General features: G+C 42.9%; 3 protein-coding genes and 2 long non-coding RNA genes across 9 annotated transcripts in view; 3 read left to right on the forward strand and 2 right to left on the reverse strand.

The window, feature by feature from the left end:
- Position 1: 1 nt before the first annotated feature.
- On the reverse strand, positions 2-4,497 carry adrm1 (ADRM1 26S proteasome ubiquitin receptor). 5 transcript variants are annotated; one of them, XM_043224770.1, is made up of 10 exons: positions 4,023-4,497; positions 3,365-3,582; positions 3,161-3,277; positions 2,935-3,058; positions 2,209-2,292; positions 2,055-2,127; positions 1,689-1,948; positions 1,436-1,593; positions 301-403; positions 2-200 (listed from the first exon to the last, which is right to left on the reverse strand). In XM_043224770.1, exons 2-10 carry the CDS (start codon positions 3,572-3,574, stop codon positions 97-99), a joined length of 1,233 nt encoding a protein of 410 aa, XP_043080705.1. In that variant the 5' UTR covers positions 3,575-3,582; positions 4,023-4,497; the 3' UTR covers positions 2-96. The 5 variants fall into 5 exon arrangements, with proteins under 5 accessions (XP_043080705.1, XP_043080707.1, XP_043080706.1 ...); XM_043224772.1 differs by lacking the exon at positions 4,023-4,497 and adding an exon at positions 3,815-3,985; XM_043224771.1 differs by lacking the exon at positions 4,023-4,497 and adding an exon at positions 3,786-3,985.
- A 151-nt stretch (positions 4,498-4,648) lies between these two features.
- osbpl2b (oxysterol binding protein-like 2b) lies at positions 4,649-12,860 on the reverse strand. The gene is made up of 13 exons (XM_043224767.1): positions 12,727-12,860; positions 11,136-11,259; positions 10,862-10,937; positions 10,161-10,295; positions 9,945-10,042; positions 9,603-9,785; positions 8,935-9,042; positions 8,750-8,839; positions 8,015-8,138; positions 7,294-7,416; positions 6,211-6,334; positions 6,022-6,112; positions 4,649-5,940 (listed from the first exon to the last, which is right to left on the reverse strand). The coding sequence occupies exons 1-13, from the start codon at positions 12,761-12,763 to the stop codon at positions 5,838-5,840; spliced, it is 1,416 nt and encodes a 471-aa protein (XP_043080702.1). The 5' UTR covers positions 12,764-12,860; the 3' UTR covers positions 4,649-5,837.
- LOC122328803 lies at positions 11,746-13,533 on the forward strand. Its single transcript, XR_006247833.1, has 2 exons — positions 11,746-11,880; positions 12,769-13,533. It is a non-coding gene; the product is annotated as an uncharacterized LOC122328803 (long non-coding RNA).
- Positions 13,534-16,326: 2,793 nt separating this feature from the next.
- LOC122328804 lies at positions 16,327-19,500 on the forward strand. Its single transcript, XR_006247834.1, has 3 exons — positions 16,327-16,523; positions 18,800-19,010; positions 19,130-19,500. It is a non-coding gene; the product is annotated as an uncharacterized LOC122328804 (long non-coding RNA).
- A 2,605-nt stretch (positions 19,501-22,105) lies between these two features.
- Positions 22,106-27,241, forward strand: part of soga1 (suppressor of glucose, autophagy associated 1) — a 42,171-nt gene continuing 37,035 nt past the window's right edge. Inside the window, exons 1-2 of the mRNA XM_043224348.1 lie at positions 22,106-23,175; positions 24,832-25,056. Of these exons, the coding sequence (XP_043080283.1) occupies positions 22,306-23,175; positions 24,832-25,056 (1,095 nt within the window). The 5' untranslated portion in view covers positions 22,106-22,305. The remainder of the gene's footprint in view (positions 23,176-24,831; positions 25,057-27,241) is intronic.

Consider the following 27,241-nt stretch of genomic DNA (forward strand, 5'->3'; position numbering starts at 1 on the left):
ATGAGAGTCGATAGTTTAATGGTTTAGCTGTGAGCATACAAAACACATGAAAGCGCAGACGCAAACAAGCTGGAGTGTTGCGAGAGCAGCATCCTTTTAATCCAAGCTCATGTCCTCGTCGTCATCTTTCTTGTCTTTGGAATCTCCGTCATCAGTCTTTGCGTCAGTGCCCTCCATGGCCTTGGCAAAGGCCTCTACGTCTAAAAGGGCAAGACAAGAAGCAAACAAGTGTTTGTTTGTGTGTGTCTGTGAAACCACAAAGTCGGTTTGTTCAGTCATCCATCCATCCATCCATCTCACCTCCTTTATTAGCCGCGTCCACAGCTTCAGAGGGTAAACCAAACTGATTCATGAGAGGACCGAGTTGGCCAGATGCCAAAGCGCTGCTGAACATGCTCATGGCCTGCGTATGTATAGGGAAGAAAGAGAAAGGGTGGCAAGAGCAGCCAGTCAAGTTAACTCTTAACTCTTAACTCTTAACTCTTAACTCTTAACTCTTAACTCTTAACTCTTAACTCTTAACTCTTAACTCTTAACTCTTAACTCTTAACTCTTAACTCTTAACTCTTAACTCTTAACTCTTAACTCTTAACTCTTAACTCTTAACTCTTAACTCTTAACTCTTAACTCTTAACTCTTAACTCTTAACTCTTAACTCTTAACTCTTAACTCTGCTAACTCTTAACTCTTGCTCTCTTAACTCTAACTCTTAACTGCTTAACTCTTAACTCTGCTCTGCTCTGCTCTTAACTCTTAACTCTAACTCTTAACTCTAACTCTTAACTCTGCTCTTAACTCTTAACTCTTAACTCTTGCTCTTAACTCTTAACTCTTAACTCTTAACTCTTAACTCTCTTAACTCTTAACTCTGCTCTTAACTCTTAACTCTAACTCTTAACTCTTAACTCTTAACTCTAACTCTTAACTAACTCTTAACTCTTAACTCTTAACTCTTAACTCTTAACTCTTAACTCTTAACTCTTAACTCTTAACTCTTAACTCTTAACTCTTAACTCTTAACTCTTAACTCTTAACTCTTAACTCTTAACTCTTAACTCTTAACTCTTAACTCTTAACTCTTAACTCTTAACTCTTAACTCTTAACTCTTAACTCTTAACTCTTAACTCTTAACTCTTAACTCTTAACTCTTAACTCTGTGGGGGACCCTACACTTCAACTACTAAATAATTCTATACACCTATTATTTCCTACATTACACAACTACATATATATATAAAAAAAAACCACCATGACACCAAGGAGGAATAGACAAATAAACAACAAAGCCACACTTCAGGGAACAATAAACACTCTTTACTTTTTTCTATACACCTATTTTTTTTTTCTCTCTAGACTAAACAACAAAGCCACACTTCAGGGAACAATAAACACTCTTTACTTTTCACTTTTTTTATTCTCTCTCATTGTTACTACCTGCTGGAACTGCGGAGAGGTCAGGGTGCTCTGGATCTCTTCGGCGCTCTGAGGGAGGGATTCTCCAGACGGCAGGTACGGCACAAGTCTCTGCTGCACTTCAGGGTTCGCCAGAATAGGAGCCATCACGTCAGGGCTCAACACGCTCGCCAAGTCCACTACACAAAAAAAAAAACAAAAATAAATAAACAAATGCGCACTTTATTTCAATACACCCACAACACCTGCCCAAATCCACCTCTCACGCTCTCACCTCCCGGGCCCTCGGCTGCCACGGCGGGCACGTTCATGGTGGCCAGGATGCTCTGGAGGTCGCTCAGCTGGATGGCCTGCGTGCCGGAAGGGGGACCCGCCGGCATGGAGGGAGTCTGGGCGGCGGGGGTGGTGGGGGTCACCGTGGGCGAGCCGCTGGAGGTGGCGGCTGGGGTCACGGGGGTGGTGGGTGCCTGGGTGGAGCTAAGGCGGGCGGCCGAGCCAGACGAGGGAGTGGCTGCTGCCGATTGGCTACGGGAGCTAGCCGTACAGAAAGGCCATTATCACATCACGTCACGTCAAATCAGGATCCACACAGAGCTACACTAATCAAATAAATACAATACAAATACACAGAAAACACTACCTCGAAGTTGAGCTGCTGGTAGCAGGACCTCCACTACCCAACAGACCAGCCAGACCTGGACCTGCCAAAGCACCTGCAATTCAATTACGCTTTTCGCACAACAATACTACAAATAAGGTTCTTTTACGCTCATACACTTTCTACTACAACTCACCGAGTCCACCCAGTCCTGTCGGTCCTATCAGCTGCATCAGTTGATTGTGACTCATATTACCCAGGAGGCTTTGCAGACCACCTTCTGTTTGACCAAAATAAAACAAAATACACAAATACAAATAATTACATAAAATGACATCGAACATTTCCCATCTCCCAACCATGTCTTTAAATGCCTTCTGATACTACTTTACTTTTACAACTTCTACTTCAATACACAACTTCACATTAAAAAGGCCCATTACGCTCTATACGGCACTAACGCCTCTCATTTACATCATACCTTCACAAAACAAGCATGGATTACATCTCGCTAACGTCTCTTCACCTAAAATCCCACATTTCAAAAGGAATTATTCACCCTCTAATAGCTCCAAACCTGGGTTCACTTGTTGCCAAAATATATATATATATATATATATATATATATATATATATATATATATTATATATATCATATATATATATATACCTATATATACCTATATTATATTTTTTTGCTCTTTTTTTTTTTTTTTTACATAGCCCATGTTTTACCTTCCATACAGGGACTAAAACCACTATGGACGTGAAAAGACTAATGATGAGCCCAAAACAGACAAACACTCTTTATACAAATAAACAAAACTTTGCGTTTGCCACAACTATTCGCTTCATACAGCTTTGGAGCCACTTCAGGGACGCGGGCCCACAACCACACGCACCCTCTCCGTCCGTCGCTCACCTCCAAGTGCAGACAGCTCGTGGCCGCCGCCTCCTCCGCTTCCCAGCGTGCCCGGCATGGGTGGGTTGTTCAGGTACTCGTTCACTTTGCGACAGTACTCCTCGTCTTTATCCGTTTTCGGCTCCTTCGCGGACAACAAAAAAATAACACCACACACGTCACGTATCGCATCGTTTTTAGCGCACTCGTCTCAAACGCTTTGCTCTCATCTTTTTTTTGCTCTCACCTGCATCCAAAAGAACAGCCTTTTGGAGCCGGCCTTGAACTTCAGCACGTACACGCGCCCCGTGGTGCACTGGTTAACCCGCTTGAACTCGCAGTCGTCCGGGAAGATTATAAGATCCTGAAACGCACACAAACAAATAAAAACAACTATTAACAAACAACGCTCTCATATCCACGCCAAACCTCGTCGGCGAACGGCCCTCACGTCCTCCACGTTTCCCGACGTCCTGTCCTTCCAGCAAAAGTGGATGAGCGAGTCGTCCGTCTGCTGGATGTACGCGGTGCCTTTGCGCTTGTCCGGGGTCACCGTGCTGCCCTTCAGGCTCATTTTCCCCGCTCTGAACTCCACCAGATATTTGCTGGACGAGCTGCGGGAGCCCGACACCAGGCTGGGGAACAGGGCTCCGGATGACATCCTTGCCTCTGGACACAAAATACAAACGGTTACTTGGTGCAATCCACACGACATCGCTTCGAGCTTCTCTCTCTCTCGATTCTCCGACAGCTCAGCGCTCAGCAAACAACCCAAAGACGCCAGCGCGGTTACTCAGCAACATTAGCACTCCGGCTAGCTTAGAAACGCACAGACTGCCTTGTTCCGCTACAAATACACATCTACAAGTTACCCTACGGTGCGACACGGCGCCGTCGTTACCGCTTTCACCCTCGGCTTCAAACTACGATCCTATTTTTGCTCCTTTGGCTTCCCGAAACGCTTCCCTCGATTAGCGTTAGCCGCCACTTCGACAATGACTGCGCGTTTTCTTTCACACGCGTGTGTGTGTGTGTGTGTGTCAACGAATCGCGCCGCCGCTGATCCGACGACGACGACGACAACGCGTCGTGATAAAAGCCTCACGTACCGGTGGATACGTCCGCTCTTCCGTGGATTTACGCGGCGGGTAAGGCTCTTTAACGGGACGCTCGGCGAACACTTGCGGAGACGCTGGCGAGCGGCGGCGCGACGCTTCCCGTATCCCGTCAGCCGTCTTCTTATTGGTCACGCTCGCGCCTAACGACGACGTTCATTGGCTGATTGACAAGTCGTTCTTGACGAGCGCCGGCGGCCGCGCGCGCTCTTTCTTTTCGTGCGCGTCGCCTAACGATTGATGAAACGCACGTGGACGCGCTTTCATTGACGACACCCGCGCCTTTACGGCTCCTTCTCCCGAGGATAGCTTTAGCGATGATGGACGACACCGCTACTTTTCTCACACGACTCTCGTCAAACTCCAAAACAATCGACGTTTCTATTCATCAAATTACTTTTCACCTTTATGAATTTCCCATTTATTCTGCTCAAAAATCATGTACAACCCTCACCTCGAAATACTTTTTAGACACGTTTAGCGCAACAGAAACTACACTCAATTCATCGTTGCTCCACAAAAGGAGCTATGCTTGCTACTCATCTATGTGCGTATTCATGTAACGCTTGTCATTTCTTTCACACACACACACACACACACAAAACTGACACAAAGCCGCATAAAAATAAAATCTATACTTTAATTGTGGGATATTACTTTTTATAACGCTACTTTTCAATTCATCGCGGGACGCTAAACAAGTAGTGTACTCAAATGTGTGCATCTAACAGATGAAACGAGTGTAATTTACACGTCCCCGTTGACGCTTAGTACTGACGCGAGGGGAAAGGCGGCTAGAAAATCGCATCTAAAGTATTCGGGTGAACCTTTGAACGGGGACCGAACGGCTCGAGATCAGGTACTGGTGATTGACGGACGGACCGAGGGTCAGGCACTGCGGGGACTCAAACACGTCTGTGCTTCGAACCCGCTCGTCGGTCGCTTTGACAACAACAACAAGCGGGTCGCGTCCGAGCTGCCGTTCCCCGCGTTCGGCGTCATGTGGGCTTGGATGGGTTGCATAGATTTGGCCCGTTTCCGTCGCGACGGCCCGCTTCCCGTCAAACTAATTGAACGGACAGTGCTGGAGGAACCGTTTAGTGCGACACCCGCACCTTACTAAAACGGACGTGTACGTTTACAGTGTATCGACAGGGCCTTACAGAACAGCGCGAGTCTCGGTGGAAGCGCAAAGAAAAACGGCTCCGAGGCCGCTTCTTACAACGCTTCACCGTCATTTCGCACGAGTTCAGTCGCAATCCGAACGTCCAAAAGGCTAAACATTGTACCGATTCAAACAGCGTCTATGGCTTTTTACATTAATTGCCTCAAGCGCGCGGTTCCTTATTAACGTTCGTCATCCTCTACACCTTATTACTGTCGTTATTTCATTAATGCTTCGCCAGAGGTGGCTCGGTGCTTACCAAACTCGAAACATCTGGAATTAGTCGCTCTTTTTAATATGCACGTTAAACGCCTACTGTACACGGAAACGGCCAGAGCGCTTCACAGTCACATTTTATTGGTGATACAACTACATCTGGATTGAACTCCGGCGTCGCTGGGTGGGTGCGTGTGCGTTCAAAGGCAGAAAAAGGCAATCCGGCGCTTTCCTCCGTGGATAAAACCTAAAGGGGGGTCGGGGTCAGGGGTCAGGGGGAGAGAAGACGCTTCCCAATGACAAGACGCAGGCAGCTCCATGTTAAGAAGCACTGTCGTTGTTGGCGGGCCACAGGTTTGCTGGACGTGGCGGGACAGGGAGGGAGGGAGGGAGGGAGGGAGGCAGGTGACAAAACTCGCGCCTCCTCATCAGTAGATGTCGGGACAGTCCGTGTATCTCCTATCAAAGTAGCCGCCGGTGTACATCCAGTCCTGGGATCCCGTGTATGGATTTGTGCCTAACTGAAACCACCTACAAATAGTACGACGGGTTACAAACATTACATTCAAAAGCATTCTATTTTCAAACAAATGCCGAATCAACCGCACCGACCTAGTGGACCACTCTTCGCCGTCTTTGGCCCGCTCTTTACGAGCTGCTCTCTGCTTCTCTTCCAGTCGCTCCTTTTCTCTGCTGGCTTCGTCTGCACAAACAGGCGCAGTCAAACAAATCGAGCGTTAGGGTTTAGAGCACAGCAGGGGGCGCTGCAGGGCTGCTTCAGGCTTGCTAAAACTTCATTACCCATGCTGCCGTTCTCCATGGCTCTGATGTCCGGCCGCAGGCGGCAGTCCGTCGGCGCCAGCGCTCCTTCCATGCCGGGCCCCAGCTCATTCAGCGTCATGGCAAAATTAGTGAAGTTGTACATCTACGGGTCAACAAAAAGGGCTTCACAGTCAACATGGACCAACAATTACTTTACCGCTGTTTATTTAGTAAGGACCTGACGCGTTCTTTAAAAGTGACGGATATCGACAATGTGAAACTTTTTCCCTTTTTAACTGCTCCTATTATGGATTTTTACTAATGAGCTTTCGTGCAGTGCCTAATGAAGTGAAGGCAAGCTTTTCAATCTGAATGTGCTCCGTGTATAAAGCTATTGCGTCTCAAAACAAAGAGTCGACTGATTCACTGAAACGAGGCGGTTTTGAAATGAATCCCTAAAGTTTCGCGTACATCTCAACGCGACACTCAACATATTGCCGGTCTCGTCTTCCCCGTTCATTTTTTGCCACTAGATGCCGCTTTTGTAGTGTTTAAAGCTCACGAGCAGTGAAATGTCAAGAGTTTTGGAAAAACACTTCTTTTCACAAATACTTTGAGAGAGGTTGAACAAATACGCTACAAATAAATGCATATTATAAGATAACCAAGTGAAAGTGTTTTTTCTCCTTGCATGTTGTTTGACACTAAACCAAAATATGAACCTTTTCATAACCCACTATAGTGGCGCTTTCAAGACATGCCGTTCTCTTGACATTTCTAGTCGTCAAACTGACACTGACAAAACACGGCTTCCACTACAATATTAAGCGGTAATATTACATTTTTAACACCGACGACAAGCTCAATACTCGTTGTGCAAATCAGCATATTTCCTGTGTCTTCATTACTAATATCACAAATGTACATATTTCACAATTACACGCTTCTTACTGTATTTTAAACAAATACATGCACTCTAAATGATCAGCACCGACCCCAAACCTTTCAACAAGTGTTCTTCACTTTTTAAGACATCGTCAGTTTAACTCCCATTTTTCCCTCAAAGTCACGTCTTGATGTGTGTGTGTGTGTGTGTGTGTGTGTGTGTGTGTGTGTGTGTACCTCGGCTGAATGAGGCGGCCTTGACGATATTCTCCATAATAATGTGCTACCAGGAATCACCGCCACAGTCTCCTGTACTTCAGGCATATCATCCGCATCCTCGTTCACTGCTTCTGGCTCCTCCTGTTGGTGCAGGTGTATACGTTAAAACACAATAACCTTACCTAACAGGCCTTCGTTTCCATCGCTCGCACTATACCTAGTGTTCGGCACCAGCGTAAACGCATTTAGACACGCTATCAAACCAAGTGCCCCCTCCAGTGCTCTATCGCAAAACATGACGTTTTGAAAACGGTTCGGGTGACCATTCGCTTTTATCATGTGACAATTATCGCTCGGCTTTGGAATGACACGAGGACGACAGCGACCGGTTTTCATTCGCAGCGGGATAGCAATCAACTGGGTGTGCTGTCGTGTAACGAGACACGCGTTTCAATAAACACGTCAACGGACAAAAACCTGAACAGAGGCAAAGGTCTGACGCACAATAAGCATTTTAACACACCTGCTCTCTCTACACCTACACACGGCTCTTTCGTACATACATTACCACACACACACACACACCTATACAAACAGTTCAATAACAATAAAACAACGCTCCATTATTCACGTGCGTGAATCACCACGGACAGTCTGACACGTCTACGCCACCTAATGATACCGCTCTACATCTCAGGGGCAGAGGCGGCATGAGCCGTCCGCTCTTTAGGCTTCACACCTGTTTCTGTTTTTTAGTGTCCGTTCCCTTCTTCTCCAGTTTCCGATGGGCCTCGAACACCTGTGGGTCGACGCTCCACATGCACTCTGTCCATTTTCCATAAATCACACAGCGCTTCTTCTTACTGGACGTAACATACAGAGAGGAACAAACAAAAGGAAATGTGCATTCGTTAACAAAAAAAAGGGAACATTTCTTAAAACCATTGAAAGACCGGCACGCCGCTTTGCTATTATGTAACATGTTCACTCATATCTGTAAGTGTTAACTAACAAGTGTTGTTTTCTATATATAGTTATGTACACTACTATGCATCTCGGAACACTTTTATTCTGGAAGCTTGTTGCATGAAAACGGGAAAAAAACATTTCTCTTTGGACAGTTTACTCATCCTATTCTGGATGCAGCTGGACATCGCAGTACATAATAAACCTCTACAAGCGCTTGTATAGGACTCGGTGCCTAATGTCACGGGTGTCACTTTTCTTCACTTTAAAGGTCATTATTGCTTCAAAGATTTTAATTGTACGTATGACTCGTCATAAAAAAAATGTCACTATCCTACAAATAAATAACTACATCAATTTGACCAGATCAATAACGCCATCGCATCTACATAACTCCCCTTTTATTGCACCGTCACATTCACGTAACGTTTGTCATTTTGTGTAAACAACTGATACATCAATCAATGCAACCGTTTCCTCATTCAAATCAAGCAAGTCGGCGTCTCACCTCTTATCCTGGATGTAACCTTCAACCCTGTGAAGCTCCTTTCCAAACATCCCACAGGGTTTAAAGTTCAGTACGCACTTCTCTCCAGTACTAACCAATCACACATCGCATTAGTCGTTCGCGCATGTCCAAGTGAAATCAAAAGAGAACACATGGATCATAAAGATCCTACAATCTGCTTTTACCTGTGGTTGACAATTTCTACAGTGCCGTACTGTTCAATCCACAGTTTACCAAGAATTATATTGTGTACACAGCAGAAAGGGTTCGTCCATGTGTAGGCCTCTTTATGCCTGTGAGGAGAAACACGCACGTAAATGAGCAGGCAGTTACTCGGCAAGCCCACAAACCCTTTGCTCTCAAATCCCACAACTGACTCATCCAAGACAAATCTTACTTACACAATCAATAAACCTTTTCACAAACACTAAAAGAGCAACAAAGTTAGCTAAATGTACACAAAAAAAAACACACTCTAAGCTACATTAAAAAAAAGAAATAAAAATAAAAAAAAACTAAGCAAAACAAAAACAAAACAAGTGAAAAAAGCAGGTCAATAAACAAAAAATGTATTGAAAATTCAACTAATAAAAGTAAAACCCCCAACCCACAAAAAGGCAAAAACAAGACATCAAAAATAACCAACTAAACAATAAAAACAACAACAAGTACATAAAAAATGTGAACAACCAAAAAAATAACATAAATAAAGCAAACATTTCAAAGCAAAACCATAAAATGAAAAAAGCTTACAAAACATAAAAACAACAACAAAAAAAACTAGGTTTAGGGAATATCTCTATCATGGTCTACTCTCTCGACACGTGTGCGCACTTCGAGACGGCACACTCACTTGTACAGTTCTAGCGTGATGGTTCCTTTAGGTTCTGCCTCCACACTTTTGCCCCAGAACTTGAGTTTGGGGTAGATGGAGCCGTGGAACACAAAGTCGCCCGTCAGACTCTCGGTGTGAAACGCACTGATCGGCGGATGGTGACTCACCTGCTCTGAGATCAGTCTGAAACCCTGATCCTCTCTGAGAGCAGAGGAAGGAAGCGTTAAGGGGAACGACAAGTAGAGTTACATAAATGACAGACCGGTTTCCCTCTGGACCAATTCTCATCTAACCCGCATTCGACAACATCCTCAAAATCTCATCAGCGCAGCTCGTTATTAATCGCTAAAGTGCCTTTACCGTGTGAGTTCATAGGTTTCTCCTAAAAGAGGGTTGAAAGGTTTTCCGGTTCGATCCCACTGAGAAGCGACCGCAGACACAGCAAAGGCAGCTACCGTCTTAAAAGACAATCAAAAAACAGGTTTGCAAGCCTCACGACATTGAGTCCTGGCTTATATCGGAGCGAGAAAACTAATAATAAAATCCAGGTGTGTGTGTGTGTCTGGTCTCACTCACCTGCATCCTCTCTATAGAGTCGGACTGAGAGCACGCTTTCTGGATGAGGTACGTGTGCTCCATATACTCAGAGATTCTCTGTAGAAAGCTCAGGGGCTCGTTGAACACAATGGGCATTGTGATCTTGGACAGCTCCTAGAGAACGGCACCAGAGAATAGACTGAGCGCGAGCAAACACCGGTACAACTGCATGCTTTCAAACTACTTCTTAAAGAAACCCCGTATAAGTACGGTGCTCAGGGACTGGCCCTCAAAGCACCTTTTGTCGTATTTGCTATCCTTACAATTTGTCCCGGACAGAAACCTCGATGTGTATTGATTAATCCGTCGTGAACAAAATAGCGCAAAGCATTACTACGGTGACAAATATAACAGAGGTTAACAGCTTTTTTTTTTTTTATGAGGAAAAGAAACGGGGCTTGTCCATCGGTAAGTGATTGTGTCGCCGTCGTTGGTAATTGCTGTGCTCTCGTGTGAGTGACAGCTGCCGGAGGCCAGGGGTTATTACTGACCCGTTCTCACGCCATCGGAGAACAGGTATCTTTCCGGGGAGGGGACGTTTTGGACTGAAGCGCACAAGAGCATATAATACAGATATGAAATGATCTGAAAAGTAAATAATGAGGTTCGCAGAAAAATGAACGTGGCAAAAATAAGAAAGTGCTGAAATTGAGCGCAACTGACGATTCATTCGTCCTTACCAGTCCAATGCATTTCTTGAGAATGCTCCACACGCTAAAATCATTCCTGGAGAACATCGGGGCGGGAAGAGACGACCTGAGAGGGAGAATGCGTTCTCGGTTATAAACATTAGGCGTACGAGCACGTGGGGCTATGCGAACGGGAATGAACTGCAAAGATAAGATGAACAATAAGAAGCTCGAGGAAGAAAAGAGAGAGCGAGAAAGATTAAAGGCACAGACAAAGAGCGTGATCAAAGAGCACGTGGGTCACGGCGCTGGAATCCGGCTGTACCTGTGCTTCTTAATTCCGTTCTCCTGAGGGACCGCGCCATTGTTCTTCTGAGCGCCGTCGTACACTACAGCATCTTTAAAACTGGCTTCTGATGTGCCTTCACACGACTCGTCTGAATCCAAGCCTGGGACGCACAAGCACTTGTTTAGAGACGTTCAGACAGACAGAGGTGCATGATATATATAAAAAAAAAAAAATACTGCTCAAAATAAACAAACACTTTACTCTTCAAAATAAACAATTGTTAATAGTATATATATATATATTTTTTTAAATATAATTTTTTTTTCTCCTCCAAACACCTAGCTTGTGTCTGTACAAAAAAAAAATTAAATATAAAAAAAAAAAAACAATTAGTTTTTTTCTCTAAATTCAACTGCTCCTTGTAAAATATATTATTTACTAAAAACTTAAAAAAATGATGATATCGCCAAAAAAAATTTTTTACAAACAATTTGTTAATAATTACAAATGTTCTGTACACTTGATATCGACATGACTTATAACTACGTCACTATTTAACAACACGGTATAAAATGGATCTCTTCGCATTAGGTACCATCTGATATGAGAGACTCCGCTGATATCAGACTTCTGGAGCCCGGCACAATGACCTGCCAAGGTGCGTATCGCCTTGTTTACTTATTCATAATAATATTTTCATCTCTTTTCATCTCAGCAATGACAGAACCCATCAGACCATTTCAACACAGCGCTACATAATTGAAGCCGTCAACAGACTGCGGTAAGCCGACACCAGAACGCCACGCCATGTTGCGGCCACTCAATCATAAACTCACACGAACAAAGGCCAAAGTCAACAGCGGCCAAAACGCTAACAATGGGGGACAAATTAGATGGCCCTCAAAAAAACACAGCTGTTTAATACTGCTGTGAGTACATGTCAATGTTTTCATGACACGTGACGGCTCTGGGTGGGCTTGTGTCACAGAGGTGACGCTACAAACTACTTCTGTTCAATCCATTTAACAAGAAAGAATAAACAATTTTGGGTGAACTGTCACCAAGTACTCGCCCTCATGTCGTTCCAAACCTGTAAGACCTTTATTATACGTACACAGCAAGGGAATCGTTTCAAATAATCAGCAGTTTCCACTATGTATGTTTTGATCTGAACGTAAACAGCGTATCCCCGCACATACATGTTGCATACTTTTTTACGCATGCGATACTCTAGGGTGACACGGAGGAGACGAAATGTTGAATAAAGTTGTTATTTTACGCTTTCTTTGCGCACAAAAAGTATTCTCGTAGATTACGGCTGAACCCCTGATGTCACGTGGACAATTTTAACCATGTCCTTGCTACATTTTTAAGTATCGATCGTGTTAGGATCCTCGCTGTCTATGCATGGTCAGAAAAAACTCAAATTTCATCAAAAATTTTATTTTGTGTTCCCAAGTCTTGGTTTGGATCGACATGAACATGAGTAATTCATAACAGAATTGTCATTTATCCATTAACACTACAATAATGTGCACAACGTCTATGATCGGTTATGAAGCTACAAAACGCTGTAAATAGAGACTTCATTAAATAGTACGCTTACGTGCCATTGAAAATGTCTTACCTGTGACGGCATCATAGAACTCGTCTTCATTGTTCATTGTAGATAATAGGCTGCCAACACGGGGTCTCTAAAACATGGTCTCTCTTTCACTTCTCGTCTCTGGAGACTTGTTAGCGCATCCAAAACAGGGACACCTGTGGAGAGGACAGAGGTCAAAAGCAGAGCCGCAAACACCACAACAACTTAACCTTGGAGTCATCGATATCGACAAAAATCCCATCATTCACCCGCTCCTCCAATGATTTTCGAGTCTACATTCATCCGTCATGTTTGACTGAAGCCGCTCTTGAACTGAGAGGTGGAGCCAGAATGGGAGCGCATTCGATACAGAACTGAACTTTGGACCGTCGACTTCCAGTGACAGACAGACCTGCACTGTGACGCATACGGGACAGCCTTATCTCAGTCTAGACGAGACCCGAGGGAACGCTTCAAGCGCGGTTAAAGTCTATTAAGCAGCTACCATTGCAGCCATTGCGGAGTTAATTAAAGAAAGCTTGCCGAATGTCTTTCCCGGTCTGTTCTAGTAGGTTGCCATTTGTGCTCGGCTAATTCCCTGAGCACAAATTACCCGAGAGCAATTAGCAGTTTTTAGTACAGCCCCGGGACAACTCTGAAGTCTTTAAGTAACACAAAAGGCCAAGACAAATCAAGCAGCGCTGAACCATTATGACTTCTTGGCCATCTCACCCAGGAAATTCAAAGTCAATAGACCCACTGCTTGGTGAGATATGCAAAGCAGGGTGCTAGCCTGCAAGTATGTGCTATGCAATGTTTAATGCTTTTTAACAATAAACCTTTTATAAATCACTTTCTTTAGACAGAACAATCTGCAATATTAGGAAATACATTTCGAATTATGACAAATTCTCTTGTGACGTACATCAGAGCGTGACGTGATATTGGAGTAAAAGACTGAGGACTTCATCTTTCATCTATTAGCCGGTCACTGAATTTTGGCATGTGGCTGTTTTACTTCAAATGAACGTGAGCTTGCAGTCGATTAAAAAACAAAACAAAACTAGTGGACTGGAGAAGTGTGACATTAAAAGTACAAATTTTTAACTCGGATGATATTAAATATCTATTTTCCTTGCACGTATGAATAAACTCATTGTTCAGCGCAAGTATCAAACAGCTATTCAAAAGCATCTCAACCATTTTCAAGGCCTAATTGGTTTCTGATGACTCGCACCACGTGACGCTCGTTTTCAATTGGCAATTGTTTTCCTCAATGCAGGTCAAGGTTATTTACGAGTTTTTAAAAGGGAAAAGTCAGGGGTCAGGCTCCTCGTGAGTAAACCAGAGAGCGGGAAACGAGTCTAACTGTAGCGGCAAAGACAACTTTCAGCCGTCTGTATCAAGGTCAGACTAACTCTTAACATTAACTGTTAAAATGCAGACGGTCAGGTTTCAAAGAAGAAAAGGGATGTGAAGGTGTGAGATGTTATCTTAAGGGATAGTGGGAAAATGTTTCATATATAAGCTCGGCAACAGGCGTTACAGAGAATAAACAAACACTTGAAAAGGTACGACATATAATAATATAGGGAGATTTTCCATTGGTTGATTAAGCTTTTCTTTTTTTCCATGTATACAAAGATAGGAGAACCCATCAATGATTTAATGGTTGATTTGGGTCTCGTGATGGCTTAGTGTGATGAAAAGACAGAAATAGATTATTCACACTGATAATTACGGCCTTTAGAGGGCTGTTAACCGTGACAACCAGATTACAGAGCCCGAGATTAATTTGTGAATTTGAGTTGAATGGGAATTAGATCAGCCTTTCGCGTTCAATCCCAAACACATACGGGATTCGAATGACACAAGAGTGAGCAAATAATAACAGAAATTAGATTTCTGGGTGAACTATCCCCTTAAATACACATTACAGTCGATGTCAAAATAAGCAAAGGGTCAACAGGAGACACCGCCAGTCCTCTGAGAGAGCCAGTGTTGCTCAAGGTTTTTTTTTTTTTTTTACAAAATCCAATACACGATCTCTGGTGCACTTTCACCTACATGAGAAAACAAGTGTTCTGCAATCAGCTGAAAAGTTAAAATAACACAGACGTCTCAGCCGTCCCCCGAGACGCGGTGTTGTGCTAGAGTAATGATCTCTGATCCGGGCTCGGCGTTCCCGGGAGCAAGAGGAACGCAATCAAAAGACGGCCGAACGCTGGTGCCGTGGCAACCCGTAATCACGCACAATGTGACAAATAAAGACTCAGGTGCAGGTGTGGTAATGAGGACGCTGGGTCTTACAAGATCCAGCACACAAGCAGGTCCTGCCGCATTTCAACTGAATCCTGCTCGACCGAACCAGTGGACGGAAATGACATTTTGGAAAAAGGGTTGACGCACAGGAATCGGCATAATAATCGCCCGTAAGGACAGAATCACTTGGGTCTTCTACACTTATTTAGTGTTCATTGTGCTTTAATTCTGTGTACTGCATTTAAACATGGCTTGAATAAAAGTGTTTCTCAAAAGGAATGGTTTTCGCTTAAAATGTACTTACTCCGATAGAGATATGGAAACATATTTACGCTTGCTATCCGACGTATCCACCGCAGTGAATGGGTGCCGCCACAGTTCAAACAGCTGACAATAAAATCCACAAGTAATCCAGTCCCTCAATCGACATACTTGACACCTCTATTCAGAACATTGCTTTCTCCAGTGAAAAAGCCATCTCGTCATCTGGAGACAAATATGCACAGATCAACTATCCGTTAGAAGAAAAAAAGTCCATAACGGTGTGAGAAAACAGGAGATGGACTTTGACACGAGAGAAAGCATTGCGGATTATAGACTGGAATTTTGGCCAAAACCAACGGTTTTAGGTTGAAGCGGCTCAATGGAAGGTTTGTTTGTACAAAACGCTCTGCTTTTCACGTCACAAGACGTCAAGTCATGTAGACTACTGGGATTGTCGTGATGTTTCTAATCAGCTGTTTGACGGCACCCATTTACTGCAGAGCATCGACGTAGTGATGAATTTCTCCGAATCTGTAACAAACTCATCTACATCTTGGATGTCCTGAGAGCGAATACATCTGCAGAAAAAAACACATTTAATCAAACCGTAAAGACAATTTAGAGCTCAACAGGAACAATGGGCAATCCAAATCTCTGAATATCAGCTAAGTTACCAGTGGCAGGGAGGAAATCCCTGAAAGGGCACGACGGCGTAATAAAGTGACTGTAGGGAAACGCACATTTCAGAAGTGGAATGAATCAGCCTTTTGAGTTACTCGCAGTTTCTTTAAGACCTTTGGAATGCAGTCTGTTTGGGAGAGGTGCAAGCGCATACCTGATAATGACACACACTGGTAGTCAGCAAGTCAAGGCGGTGTGGGGATCTCCGTGTACGCACTCATAAAATAAAGCAGTGACACCTCGCTTTACTCTCTGGAATGTGGCCTGATGCTCATCTATAGCTGTCTCCAGACCTGCCCCAAGCTACACACAACATAACACCTCAGGAACGGAAATCAGATGACGACTGGTCCACGTGGCAGACCCGCTTTAACACGCCGTACCCTTTTACCCACTTTAACGCCAGTAATGGACCGGTGCCACTTTTATAGGCTACGTAGAATGACATTTATCAGCTATAAACGCCATCGCCTTGGAAACCCACATGAGTCAACAAAGACGATATGCAAAGAAGTCTAACACTGATACACACGCACCCAAAATGTACCCAAAGCCTGTCACCCAGTTTGGCTAAAATGGGACGTTTGAGAGGACTTCAAAATCCTCTTCCAGTAAAGAAAACTCCCTGTCACGTAAGTCACTGAGCAAGTTGTTTCAATTTTGTAACATGCTGGTGTATAAAGCCTCGGGGGATAAGACAGACTTGTTCATGTCGGTGCAGAATATGTTAACGTACTTAAAGAGATGAAAATACTTGGACAGCAAAGCGCCTGTTTACTTTTAATAGGGAAATAAGATGAAGAAATGACAGCAGAACAGCCCTCAAAATCAACAATGCAGCCTGCCGTCTCTTATACTCGCAGTGCGGATCAAAAGACGAGGCTTTTCGGGTTATTTTTGCTTATTTGTATGACCTGGCTGTCAAAAGGGAATAACTGCGTGGAAAAAAATGACAACACAACCAAAAGATTCAGGACTCTCTCTAAAAAAAAATCTGGGCTGTGTCTCAAAACCTGGTGCGCCGCCTAACTAGACAGCATTTCGGGACGATCCGGTTCACTCGCCGAGGTTTGTTCGAAAGCGTCGTGCGCGCAGGCAGCTTCCTCGGTCGGGAGGCACAGCCGGAGCCCGAAAGCGGATGCTAACGAGCTAACGCTCCGGCAGCCGAGTTAACTGGCAAACTTAGCGAGCAACAGCACCAGGGCTTTTCGCCCGCCGGAAACTGCTGCTTTCAAACTTGCCATGCTGGCGCGAGTGAGTGCAAAGAGCTACTTTGAAACAAGAACCTCGTTACCTGTGATGACGGCCGAACGTCGCTTCTCTCGGGCAGGGATGCTGCTGCTGCTGCTGCTGCTGCTGAAGGGCTGACACACAGCCGGAAGAGACCGAGGCGGGCGGTTTGATTGACGGGCCTCCTGGCCAATTATAGCGCGGGGATTTCGTCGCCTGACGGGTTACGTCAGAGCAAGACCATTTGCATTGTAGTTGCACAATAATGTTTATGATGCAGCCTCGGCTCGCTTAATCTCAATAACATTTACTTTTTAAACGACTTTATATGGGACGCTTTACATAACATGTTTCATATATAATAGCGAACAAACGTGTAAACGATTAAATGAAATCTGATTTATTTTGACCGATTAAAAGTTCTTTACAAAAATGAACCAAAAAGTCAAAAGAACATTTCATAATTACAGTTGTTGTTCTAAATTCAAGCAGGTATTACCAGGTACTGTTACTAAATAAAAAAACGGCAGAAGGAACCTACAGAAGAAAAACTATGAATTACATTAATTCAAATGAAAGATGTGACATACAGCATGACATTATTTTATACCATCTTTATTATGGTAGTGTACTTTTATTTTCTTTTTTTCCTCAAATACTGTGATTGGACCGTGAAGTGTATCAATTAATTAAAATATAATATTATAATGTAATGTCATTCTAATTTGGAACAAAGAGTGTATGCGCATACAAGAGTGTATGTATATTATTTCTTTTCTTCTTTTTTTTTCAATGTCATCTTTTGATGTAATTAATTTCTAATATAACTTTGGAACACACACACACACAACACACACACACAAATATGTTTTTTGGTATAGTTGGTGTAGTATACACATACATACATACATAACTTAATTTTTAAAACTTTAGTTCTCTGAGCAACACCCACTCATAACTGCTTCTCATTCCAGTCATTTATTACTCATTATCTTGACGTCAAGTTATTGAACCGAGCAGCACAACCGGGCTTATAATATATTACAGTATGTTCTTTGAACCACTTTTCAGGCTACACCAGTTTCAATTTGCCAAACGTTCATTCCAAGAAATAAGCGGTCATTAATGCAAATGTGAAACGCTACAGAGAAGCGGGTTAACAGTGACCTGCCTCTGCATGTGTGTTATTATCCACAAATATTGCAATCTCTGTGAAAACGTTCGAGCATGATGAAAAGCTTGTGAATTATTGATACGAATTTGGTCAGTTTGTTTTATGTCTCTCATTAATAATGAATGCAGACGTCACTGATACACCCCACTGTTCCCAGAGCAGCTCAGAGCGGCACGGCTGACCTGCCCTGACCTCACAGCTTCATTGTACGTATTGAAATGTGTGTGCTGGAAACCTCCTCCGAGGCTGACGAGGACAAACAAGGTTGAAAACATGTCCCTTTGACATACTGGCCTTGATGGTAAAAAAAAAAAATACATTGCCCGGCTATGAGATTAAATTGCGCTGTCTAGCACAGAGTCACATATCCCTCCGTCCAGAACAGAGCAGCCAGTCAGCTGTCAGTAAGAAAACAGTGATAGAAGCGAATGATAAAGTTTTCATCACAAACCATCTTGTCCCGGGGGTTTTAACTAAACTATTTCTGCGCTGTTGTTCCAACAGATCTCGCAGGACTAAAGAGTGGGACTTGAGCACGACTACAGTAAAAAGGACTCTTTCATTCAGCATTACACACGCCAATTACACCCACGGACCCTTTACAACACGGCTTTGTTCCCCCTTCACCAGAAAGAATTGCCCTCTCATCGCTGACGCAGGACTTTGACTCAATCTTAGTCAAACGAGAGCGATTGGAAAACCTTTATACAAATGGGTAAAAATACATACATGACAATTCATACTATCAGGCGAGGGTGATTTTTCTGTCAAGGTTTGCACTTTTTATCCTCTTGATTGACCCTGGAAGTGACAGCCGTGCTGTGTTTGCTCTAGGCGTCCGTTAGATGGCACCAGTGCTTCAATGAACACACCGATCATCTGCTGAACGATTCGCTCGGAGCTCGAGCCTCTCATGATGAATCATAAACACTTTTATCCCATGAACATCGCAGAAACAGAAATCTATACAAACATGAAGCTTCGGGGAGAAAAAGATGGGTGTTTTTTTGCAAAAGTTGCAACAATTATTATTATATTATTGTTTTATTTAACAAATGGTTGTGGAAATAATTTACATGAGATGCTTTATTTGCACACACACACACACACACACACACATATATGATTTTTCCTTGGTGGTATGTGGACAGACCATAATTACAGGAAGAAAAGAAACCAACACTGTAGTGCTGGTATGGGTTTGTTTTTTTAATCAGTAGTCCAGTGTTTTCTGAAATGCAAATATATATATATATATATATATATATATATATATATATATATATATATATATATATATACACACACACATATATATATATATATATATATATATATATATATATATATATATATATATATATTTTTTCTTTTTTTCTTTCTTTAATAATTATTAAATTAATATAAAACCTCTTTTTGAAGATCATTTTTAACACGCATAAATATTTCTCTCAAGTCAAGCTATGAGCATGTAGAACCCACGAGATGCATTTCTCATCAGGATTTCTGAATCCGGTTTCGTCACCGTCACCACCACAACCATTACATGGAGACCAGAAGACTGCGGGGCCCCGGTCCTCAGAGACACAGCCACAACAGCAGAAGTCCTGGTAGGATCATCATCTCAGTTATTTAGGCCAAGTATATAGGACAGGGGACCGAAATACTGTTTTACATGAATTAAGCCCACCATGAAATAGAATATGTAATATCCAGCAGCACAGGGATATTTTCTTTCTGTGTCTCCCCGTGGGTTTGGCATTCCTCAGTCTAGTGTGGCAAGGCTGCTGACAGCCATTCCAGTCATAACAGTGCCCAAATCCCCCAGCGCTCAGATAATCGCCGTCTTAAAGGAAACAAATGCTGTCATTTTTCCATTATGCGTTCAAACGGTCCTACTTATCAATACTATAAACATGTTTTGTAGCAAATAACAGCATGCAAGTTCATTTTGATTTCCTGCGGTTTTGTTGCACTTACACAGGAATGCATCATCTGTGAACGAATGAAAGGCTTGTCCCTCTTTCTAAATCGATAGCAGATTAAGTAAAGCCTCTCATTGATCTGTCCCGGTCTGGAAGACCCCGGGGGATTGGGACAAGTCCTCTTCTTTCATGTGGCATTGAGAACTGCTCAGCTTGCACAGACAGCAGGGTGTTCTGGCGGGTAAACCCGTTAACTATGTGCTTGTGCGACTTTCAGGGAACGCCAGCTCCGTCGGGGTCTCAGAAGGGGCCCTTAATAAGGCAGTTTGTGAGTAAAGCCATCGTCACAGACTAATTACGGCACATGCGGCCTGTGCTCGCATTCATTCAGCCTCAGATGCCGCTGCAGGACGCAGAAAAATACATTTATCATCGAGTAACTATAAAGGTTTCAGCCAAAAATCCAGCGACACAAATATTTGTTTGTCGTACATGCATAAACACTTAGCACAAAGTTGTCTTTAGTGAATTCTGTCATCCAAGCAAAAATGATTCTAAGATTATTCTAACGATATATTAGCATAAAAACACTGCTTAAGCTGTGTAGTTTATGTTTTAATATAATAAAACCCACATAATAACACAACAGCCAACATTATTTCGTACGTGAATATGAAAAAAAGGTGTCAAAAGGTCAATGTGTGTTAAATAGGCTGTTAATTATTCTTTTGTCTAAGGCAATAATTATGTTCCTTTAGCTTTTTGTAGCCAAGAAGACTGGATACATTCATTGGTTTTTAAAGTTAACCTGTGAGTGCTGATGCCAAATTATCACTCTCTTGTGGATAAACCAATATAGACAAATGACTGAAGTTAAAAAGAAAGACAAAGGAGACTGTTATGGACACTTTAAAAACTTTAAAGATTAAAATAATCTGTACTGAAGTTCTATAAATCTCAAATGAATACTAGCCTAATTTTTCTGTTTCAGTCAAATATTAAACTGTTCAACCCCTATCCTTGGTGGGAAAATAGTGTTTTCCTCCCCCTTTTAATAAATCACTATGCTTTTTCTTAATGATTTTGTATCATTTCCAAATGTTATGGTTTATTCAAACGCTTTTTATCTCTGATATTACCTGGAGGAAAGTTAGGCTGATTCTAAATGAATACTTCATTTGTAAGATAAAACACCTTCCTTTTGTATTACATATATGTTAATACTTTTATAAAGAGTTTTTTTTTTTTTTTAAATGTATTAATACAAGCTGTTCTTTTTGCAAAACAGCACCCAGAGACTTTTATTTTCACACTGCCATTACCCTAAATTGTTGTGGAGAGACCTCTCCTTGTTTTCAATACTTTGGGAAAATGTTTTGTTTGGATTTTTTAATTTAAAAAAAAGTGCAACAACAATTTGTAGAGAGGCTCTTTATTTTGTTGAGGAGCCACTGTCTATGATTTGCTTGCTGAAACAGATTTCTAACCCATCTAACAAGAATAATATAATTAAAATAATATCTAAATTAACATTTAAGCTGTTCAACAATACCCTTTGAATGTAATGTGTTTTGTTTATTTTTATACCCCTATCTAGTAATTTATTTGTTTTGTCATTATAATTTATTATTCATTATTATTTAGTATTTTTTGCATTGAATTTGCTTTTTATTGGCTGATATAATATTCGTGATAAAAAATAGCCATTCGTTGGCGAATCAGATTAAAAAGGCAAAAACATTCGATTTCGAACGTTGGTCGATTCGAACGTGTTTTTTTTCCCACGTGCGGTGTCTTGGTGGCGGTAGTGCTCCGCGCGCGAGTCTCCACATCCATTCGTCACGGTCGGAGCCGCTATCTGGGCGGAGAGAAAGAAACCCAACTAACAGTCAGCAGAGCAGCAGCCGCAGTTCAAAGCCGAGGACGCGCGGGGATACCACTGGAAAACGGGAGCGTCTCGAGCCGCGCAGTCACGCTATCTTTTGGATTTGGTGTGATCTGGTGCGAAGCGTTTATCGGTTCAACTTCTGTGTTCGAGGAGAGGAGGTACATTTCAGCTATACTCGGGTCTCGTAAACGGAATGAATGACCAAGACAAAGGTTGACACCGGTTCCCCGACGCATTTTGTCTCGTCGAAGGAGAAGAGGCAAAAGCAGAAAATGGAGAGCAGCAGCGGAGAACAAGAGCAGCCGCAGCCTTCGCAGCAGCAGCCGCCTGCGCAGCCGCTACAAGTTACCGAGAAAAAGAAAATACACCGGGCACCGTCCCCGGCGAGACCCAAAGACGTGCCCGGGTGGTCCCTCACTAAAATCCGCGGGGGTATCGGCACGCCGACGCTGAGCGTTAAACCGGGGGCCATATATTTAGGCGGCCGCGTGTCCAGACGGAGCCCGGTTGCCGGGAAGGAAACGAAAACGGAAAAGAGTAAACCGGCCGGCAAACCCGCGCTGTCCGCGGCCGGTGCTCAGAAGAGCGTCGCGAAGTCTAATAAAAGCGGTCGGAGAAAAGTTTCGGACGCCAGCATCGGCTCGGATGACCTGAGCAAGGACTCCGGCTGCGCTCCGGGGAGACTCTCACCCACCGACAGCAGCTCCGAGCTCTCCGACTGCGCCTCCGAGGAGAATAAAGCGTCCACGGACGCGCTCAGCAGCGACACCGAGAGCATCAGCCGAGGGGCGGTCGACGGCGAGAAAGCGCCGGCGGAGCGCGGACTCTTGGACAAGAGCGGTCAAACCAAGACCGGCGTGGAGAAAGAGCGGCTCTCGCTGGGAATGGAGACCGCGGAGGGGAGCGTCTCTCCCGGCGACGAGCGCTCGCTCACCTCGTTCGACAGCAGGATGCCCGCCAGCACGTCCTTGGCGTTTTCGGACCTGACCGAGGAATTAATGGACGGGATGCACGAGGAATTAGTCAGGGAGATAGAGGAACTCAGGTCGGAGAATGACTATTTGAAGGTAAACGAAAGATGATATTTTTCGTTGTAAAATACACCACGGCGACCGCAGTTTCCACCAAAATATTTTAGTTGCTTGTTTGCTACATTCAGGTTAAGGTTCAACGGTGATGTCTAGTTCTTTAGAAATCCTGTTTGCGTTTGTACTTTCAACAGCCAAGAACCAAAACACTATTCTCAAGAACATGTGTGTCCCTGGACCGCAAAACCAGGCGTCAGGAGACATTTTTTCCCATTGATATATGGTTTGTTAGGGTAGGACAATATTTGGGAGCGATTCAACAATCCGTATCCTTTTTAAAATTAAGTTTTTAGATATTTTTATGGGAGGAAATGTACAAAGTATCTTTAGTTAATATCCTAATGGCCTAATTTTGACACATATACCATGTATTGTTGGCAAACATAGCAGTGGTACTCATGAATGGTTTTGTGCTCCCGGGTCGCTTAGGCTAATCAACATCAAAACCTCCAAAACATCAGGTATTAGAACCAAGCGTAACAAAAACAGTGCTTTATACACAGGCAGGTTCATTTCTGAACCTTTTGAGCCCTTCAACATTTTTCCAAGGTGTACAGTTAGAGTTACAGTAAACCTGTATAAATGTAATATAACTACACGATTTCAGAATCTTTCAATTATTTCATAACTGTTACACTATACTATAAAAATGTAACATGCTATGCTAGATTAATGCTAAAAAACCCCTAGTTTCTTAACACTAATCCCATTAGAAATTACTTATTGAATTAAGAAAAGCACGTCAGTTTAGTTCAAGATAGAAACCATACGTTTGTATGAGAATGAAAACGTTTGAACAGTGCAATCAGACAAAATAAATAATCATGTTCTGGTGGAAACTAGTCACAATGGTACATTTTTGCAGGAACCAGTATAATACTGTATTTCTGCAGTATATAATTATCTAAACGTCTACGTTCGTTCCCCCTGAAACTGGAAACACTGCATTCATTCTTCTCGCAAAGGCATACGTTTAAGGTCCTTGTTTACAATCATCTCTCCGGAATTACTAGTCATATGTAAATCACAAACAGTGCTTCTTTTGTAACGTCGGTCTTCGCGCGCAATCACAAGACCGCGACGGAACCAAATATATTTCGTGCGCCATGCCTGGCGTAAAAAAGGCTAGCGGCCAGTCGCTCCCGCGCTCCAGCTGTTCGTGCAGATGCTGCAGCAGTCGGTCGGTCCACCGCGCCCGCGCCCGCGCCCACTTTTCACTCCATTGTTTATCCGCGCGCCGAGCACGTGACGCGCGCTGCAGTAGTTGACCTACATTCAGTGGAGATGTGTGGCAGCACGCGGTGGCCCGCCGCATCTATCAGCCTCTGGAAGCGGGACGCACTTTTATCCGTTTGAGGCATAAATAGTTTGTTTGGGTTTAGAGCTAAACCGCTTTCTAAACGTGGCGCTGTTATGTAAACTGTGTAGTAAAAGAGTCTCGAGGAAAATTATATAATGCATGACAGAGATATTAGTAGCTGCCTACAGTGATCTCAAGTGGCTTTTCCCTAGATCCTAGGTGACACCAGTTGAAGCGCCGTCTAACTAAAATGTCTAATAAAAAAGGCTTGCTAAATGCAGTCATTTCTAAAATGATGCATTTTGTGTGTGTTTGTGTGTGTGTGTGGGTATCAGGACGAGATGGAGGAGCTTCGCTCCGAGATGCTGGAGATGAGGGACATGTACATGGAGGAGGATGTCTATCAGCTCCAGGAGCTCAGACAGCAGCTGGATCAGGCCAACAAAACCTGCCGCATCCTGCAGTACCGCCTCAAGAAGGCAGAGAGACGCAGCATCCGCGTGGCCCAGACCGGACAAGTAGACGGGGAGCTTATCCGAACACTGGAGCAAGACGTCAAGGTTAGAGCAACTTAACGCGTGATGTATTCATTCGGCTTATGCGATTTCTTACACATAAAAGCCGACAAACATGTTCTGCCGGCTAACTGTATTTAGCAAGTGATTGCTTGATCTTGCTTGAGTCGAGTTTGACTCAAACGCCTTGCGAAAATTAAGTGTGCTTAATTGTTTTGCATGTGCACTTCAAAAGTACGCTTTAAGAAACTGCATTTGCAGATAACACCATTTTAATCAAATTGAGCAAAGTACACTTCCATAGCTTTGTGTTTCTCAAACACACTTAAGTACACTTGCGCTTAATATTTTGCCATGCTTAAAAGAAGTACACTTATTTTGATGCTTTGGTTAGCGTATTAAATCGCATGTAAAATGCTAAGTGCAATCGTAAAAGCGGTGTTGTTAGATGTTACAGTTGATGTGTTTAAACACATAAAATGACACAAAAAGTATATTGTAGTTTACTATAAATGCTTGTCAGTTAATGCAGCGACTTTAACCATAGAATTACGAAATAAAAAATATGTATTGTATATAGAAGTCACTTAAGTGGGTCGAAAACTTACATTTTAAATAGCATTTAATATAAAAGGTAACTGATATTAAATTTAAATGTTATATTATATCCAAGCAATGAAGTCTCTGAAAACAGTATATTCATTGTAAACTCATTGAACTCATTGTAAACTTATTTTTTACAATGGTTTCTCTGAATGAAGTGAATCTCGTAATATTTTCCAATGATGGCAACGTCTGCGACTGTAAGATCGCGCTTCAGGCAGCATGTGAGGCAGCACACGGCAACCGTCTCACACGGCTGAGGACACAATACTTCCTTTCTCCGCTCTGTCAGCGACCATGAGGTCATTCCCGTCGGCACTGTATTCCTCTTTTACATGGCTGATTTGTATACAGTAACAAGAGGGAGGAAAAGGAGGGAGAGTGATTTCCTCTGCCAAGCAAATGCTGCGGCTCTTTGCGCGCCCGAGGCTGGCTGTGTTGGTTTCTAACGAGTTACACTGTCACATATTCAAGTTTTACCACTCGGGACACAGCTGGTAAGGATCAGAGGCGGCAGAACACAATCGATGTGGCGTGAGACGCAGGAGAGGGGGATGGTGTCTGTAGAAAAAACATCTCAGCCTCTGCTGAATTCTTTAACTGCTGACAGGAGTCTCCTAACACAGGGTCAATTGTCTCTCCTCAGCCAGGTCAGATTACACTGATCTTCACAGCGCTTGTGCATTCAACTGGTTGAAATACTCCATTGCCATCGCTGTGACAGGCACGCTGGGCTTTAAGGAGGAAGGACGTTGCTTCTTTACATTCAGCTTAGCGCAGCAACAAAACATTGTGCAAATCGAAGCGCTAACTCAGATTTTCTTGTAGCTTTAAAGAGTTGTGAGAAGAACTAGTGATGCAGCGTATTGAAAAAGACGTCAAAGTTACAAAGTATAGCCAAAAACAAAACTTACAAATACTTTTTTTTTTTTAAATAATCTATTAACGAGCTTTATTTAATAATCGGCTAAGTTGTATAAAAACACACGAGGCAGTTTTTATGTCAACTTTTATTGTAACTATGTTTTGATTCCAATTAGATGTTTCAATATAAAAATTAAACAGTGTTTGTAATCAAACTTTCTTGGCATAATTATTGAAATATACATTACAGTATTGTTAAAAGTTTGGCTTCGATACCGATTTCTGAGAAATACTTTACACGTCACCTCAAAAAACTATTTTCAGCTTGTTGACAGACTTAAAAAGATCTCCTGAGCCACTGCGCAAAATAGCAAACACAATAAATCAGCGCATAAAGTTTTAATATATTTAATTTGCATTTGGTACTGGGTATCGAAATTTGGTGCCGAACGACAAGATACATTTTGATACTAAAAGATATTAAAGCAATTTGATCTGTGACTAAACTCGACGTAAAACACAGTAAAAATAAAAGAAGAAATGCAATATAGGGCATATATTTAGCGAGACGTCGTGTAACACTTGCTGCAGTGTTCGGTTAAGATTAGTGTTCAATACCTTTTTAATATTCGCTGTGGTTTATTGCAGTGCTGTTAAGCAGACCACTCATCCATCTCAGTGTTTCTCAGATCTTTCTGAGTGGAGACAGAGACACGTCTGTCAGATGCAGTTTAAAAGAGTGCCTGAGAAAAATGCTCTGTCC

Source organism: Puntigrus tetrazona, chromosome 23 (genome assembly GCF_018831695.1).
Source record: "Puntigrus tetrazona isolate hp1 chromosome 23, ASM1883169v1, whole genome shotgun sequence".
In the NCBI taxonomy this organism is placed as follows: Eukaryota; Metazoa; Chordata; class Actinopteri; order Cypriniformes; family Cyprinidae; genus Puntigrus; species Puntigrus tetrazona.

Bases quoted from the DNA above. Each gene is read 5' to 3' on its own strand.
- osbpl2b (XM_043224767.1), bottom strand. From the start codon at position 12,763: ATGAACAATGAAGACGAGTTCTATGATGCCGTCACAG. The intron at 9,043-9,602 runs GTGAGTGTGCCG...TTCTCCTCACAG, and splicing joins ATCACGCTAGAACTGTACAA to GCATAAAGAGGCCTACACAT. The intron at 6,335-7,293 runs GTACACACACAC...GTTGACCCGTAG, and splicing joins GGCCGCCTCATTCAGCCGAG to ATGTACAACTTCACTAATTT.
- adrm1 (XM_043224768.1), bottom strand. From the start codon at position 3,628: ATGTCGTGTGGATTGCACCAAGTAACCGTTTGTATTTTGTGTCCAGAG. The intron at 1,594-1,688 runs GTGAGAGCGTGA...TTTTTTGTGTAG, and splicing joins GGCAGCCGAGGGCCCGGGAG to TGGACTTGGCGAGCGTGTTG. The intron at 404-1,435 runs GTAGTAACAATG...ATACATACGCAG, and splicing joins CCTCTCCGCAGTTCCAGCAG to GCCATGAGCATGTTCAGCAG.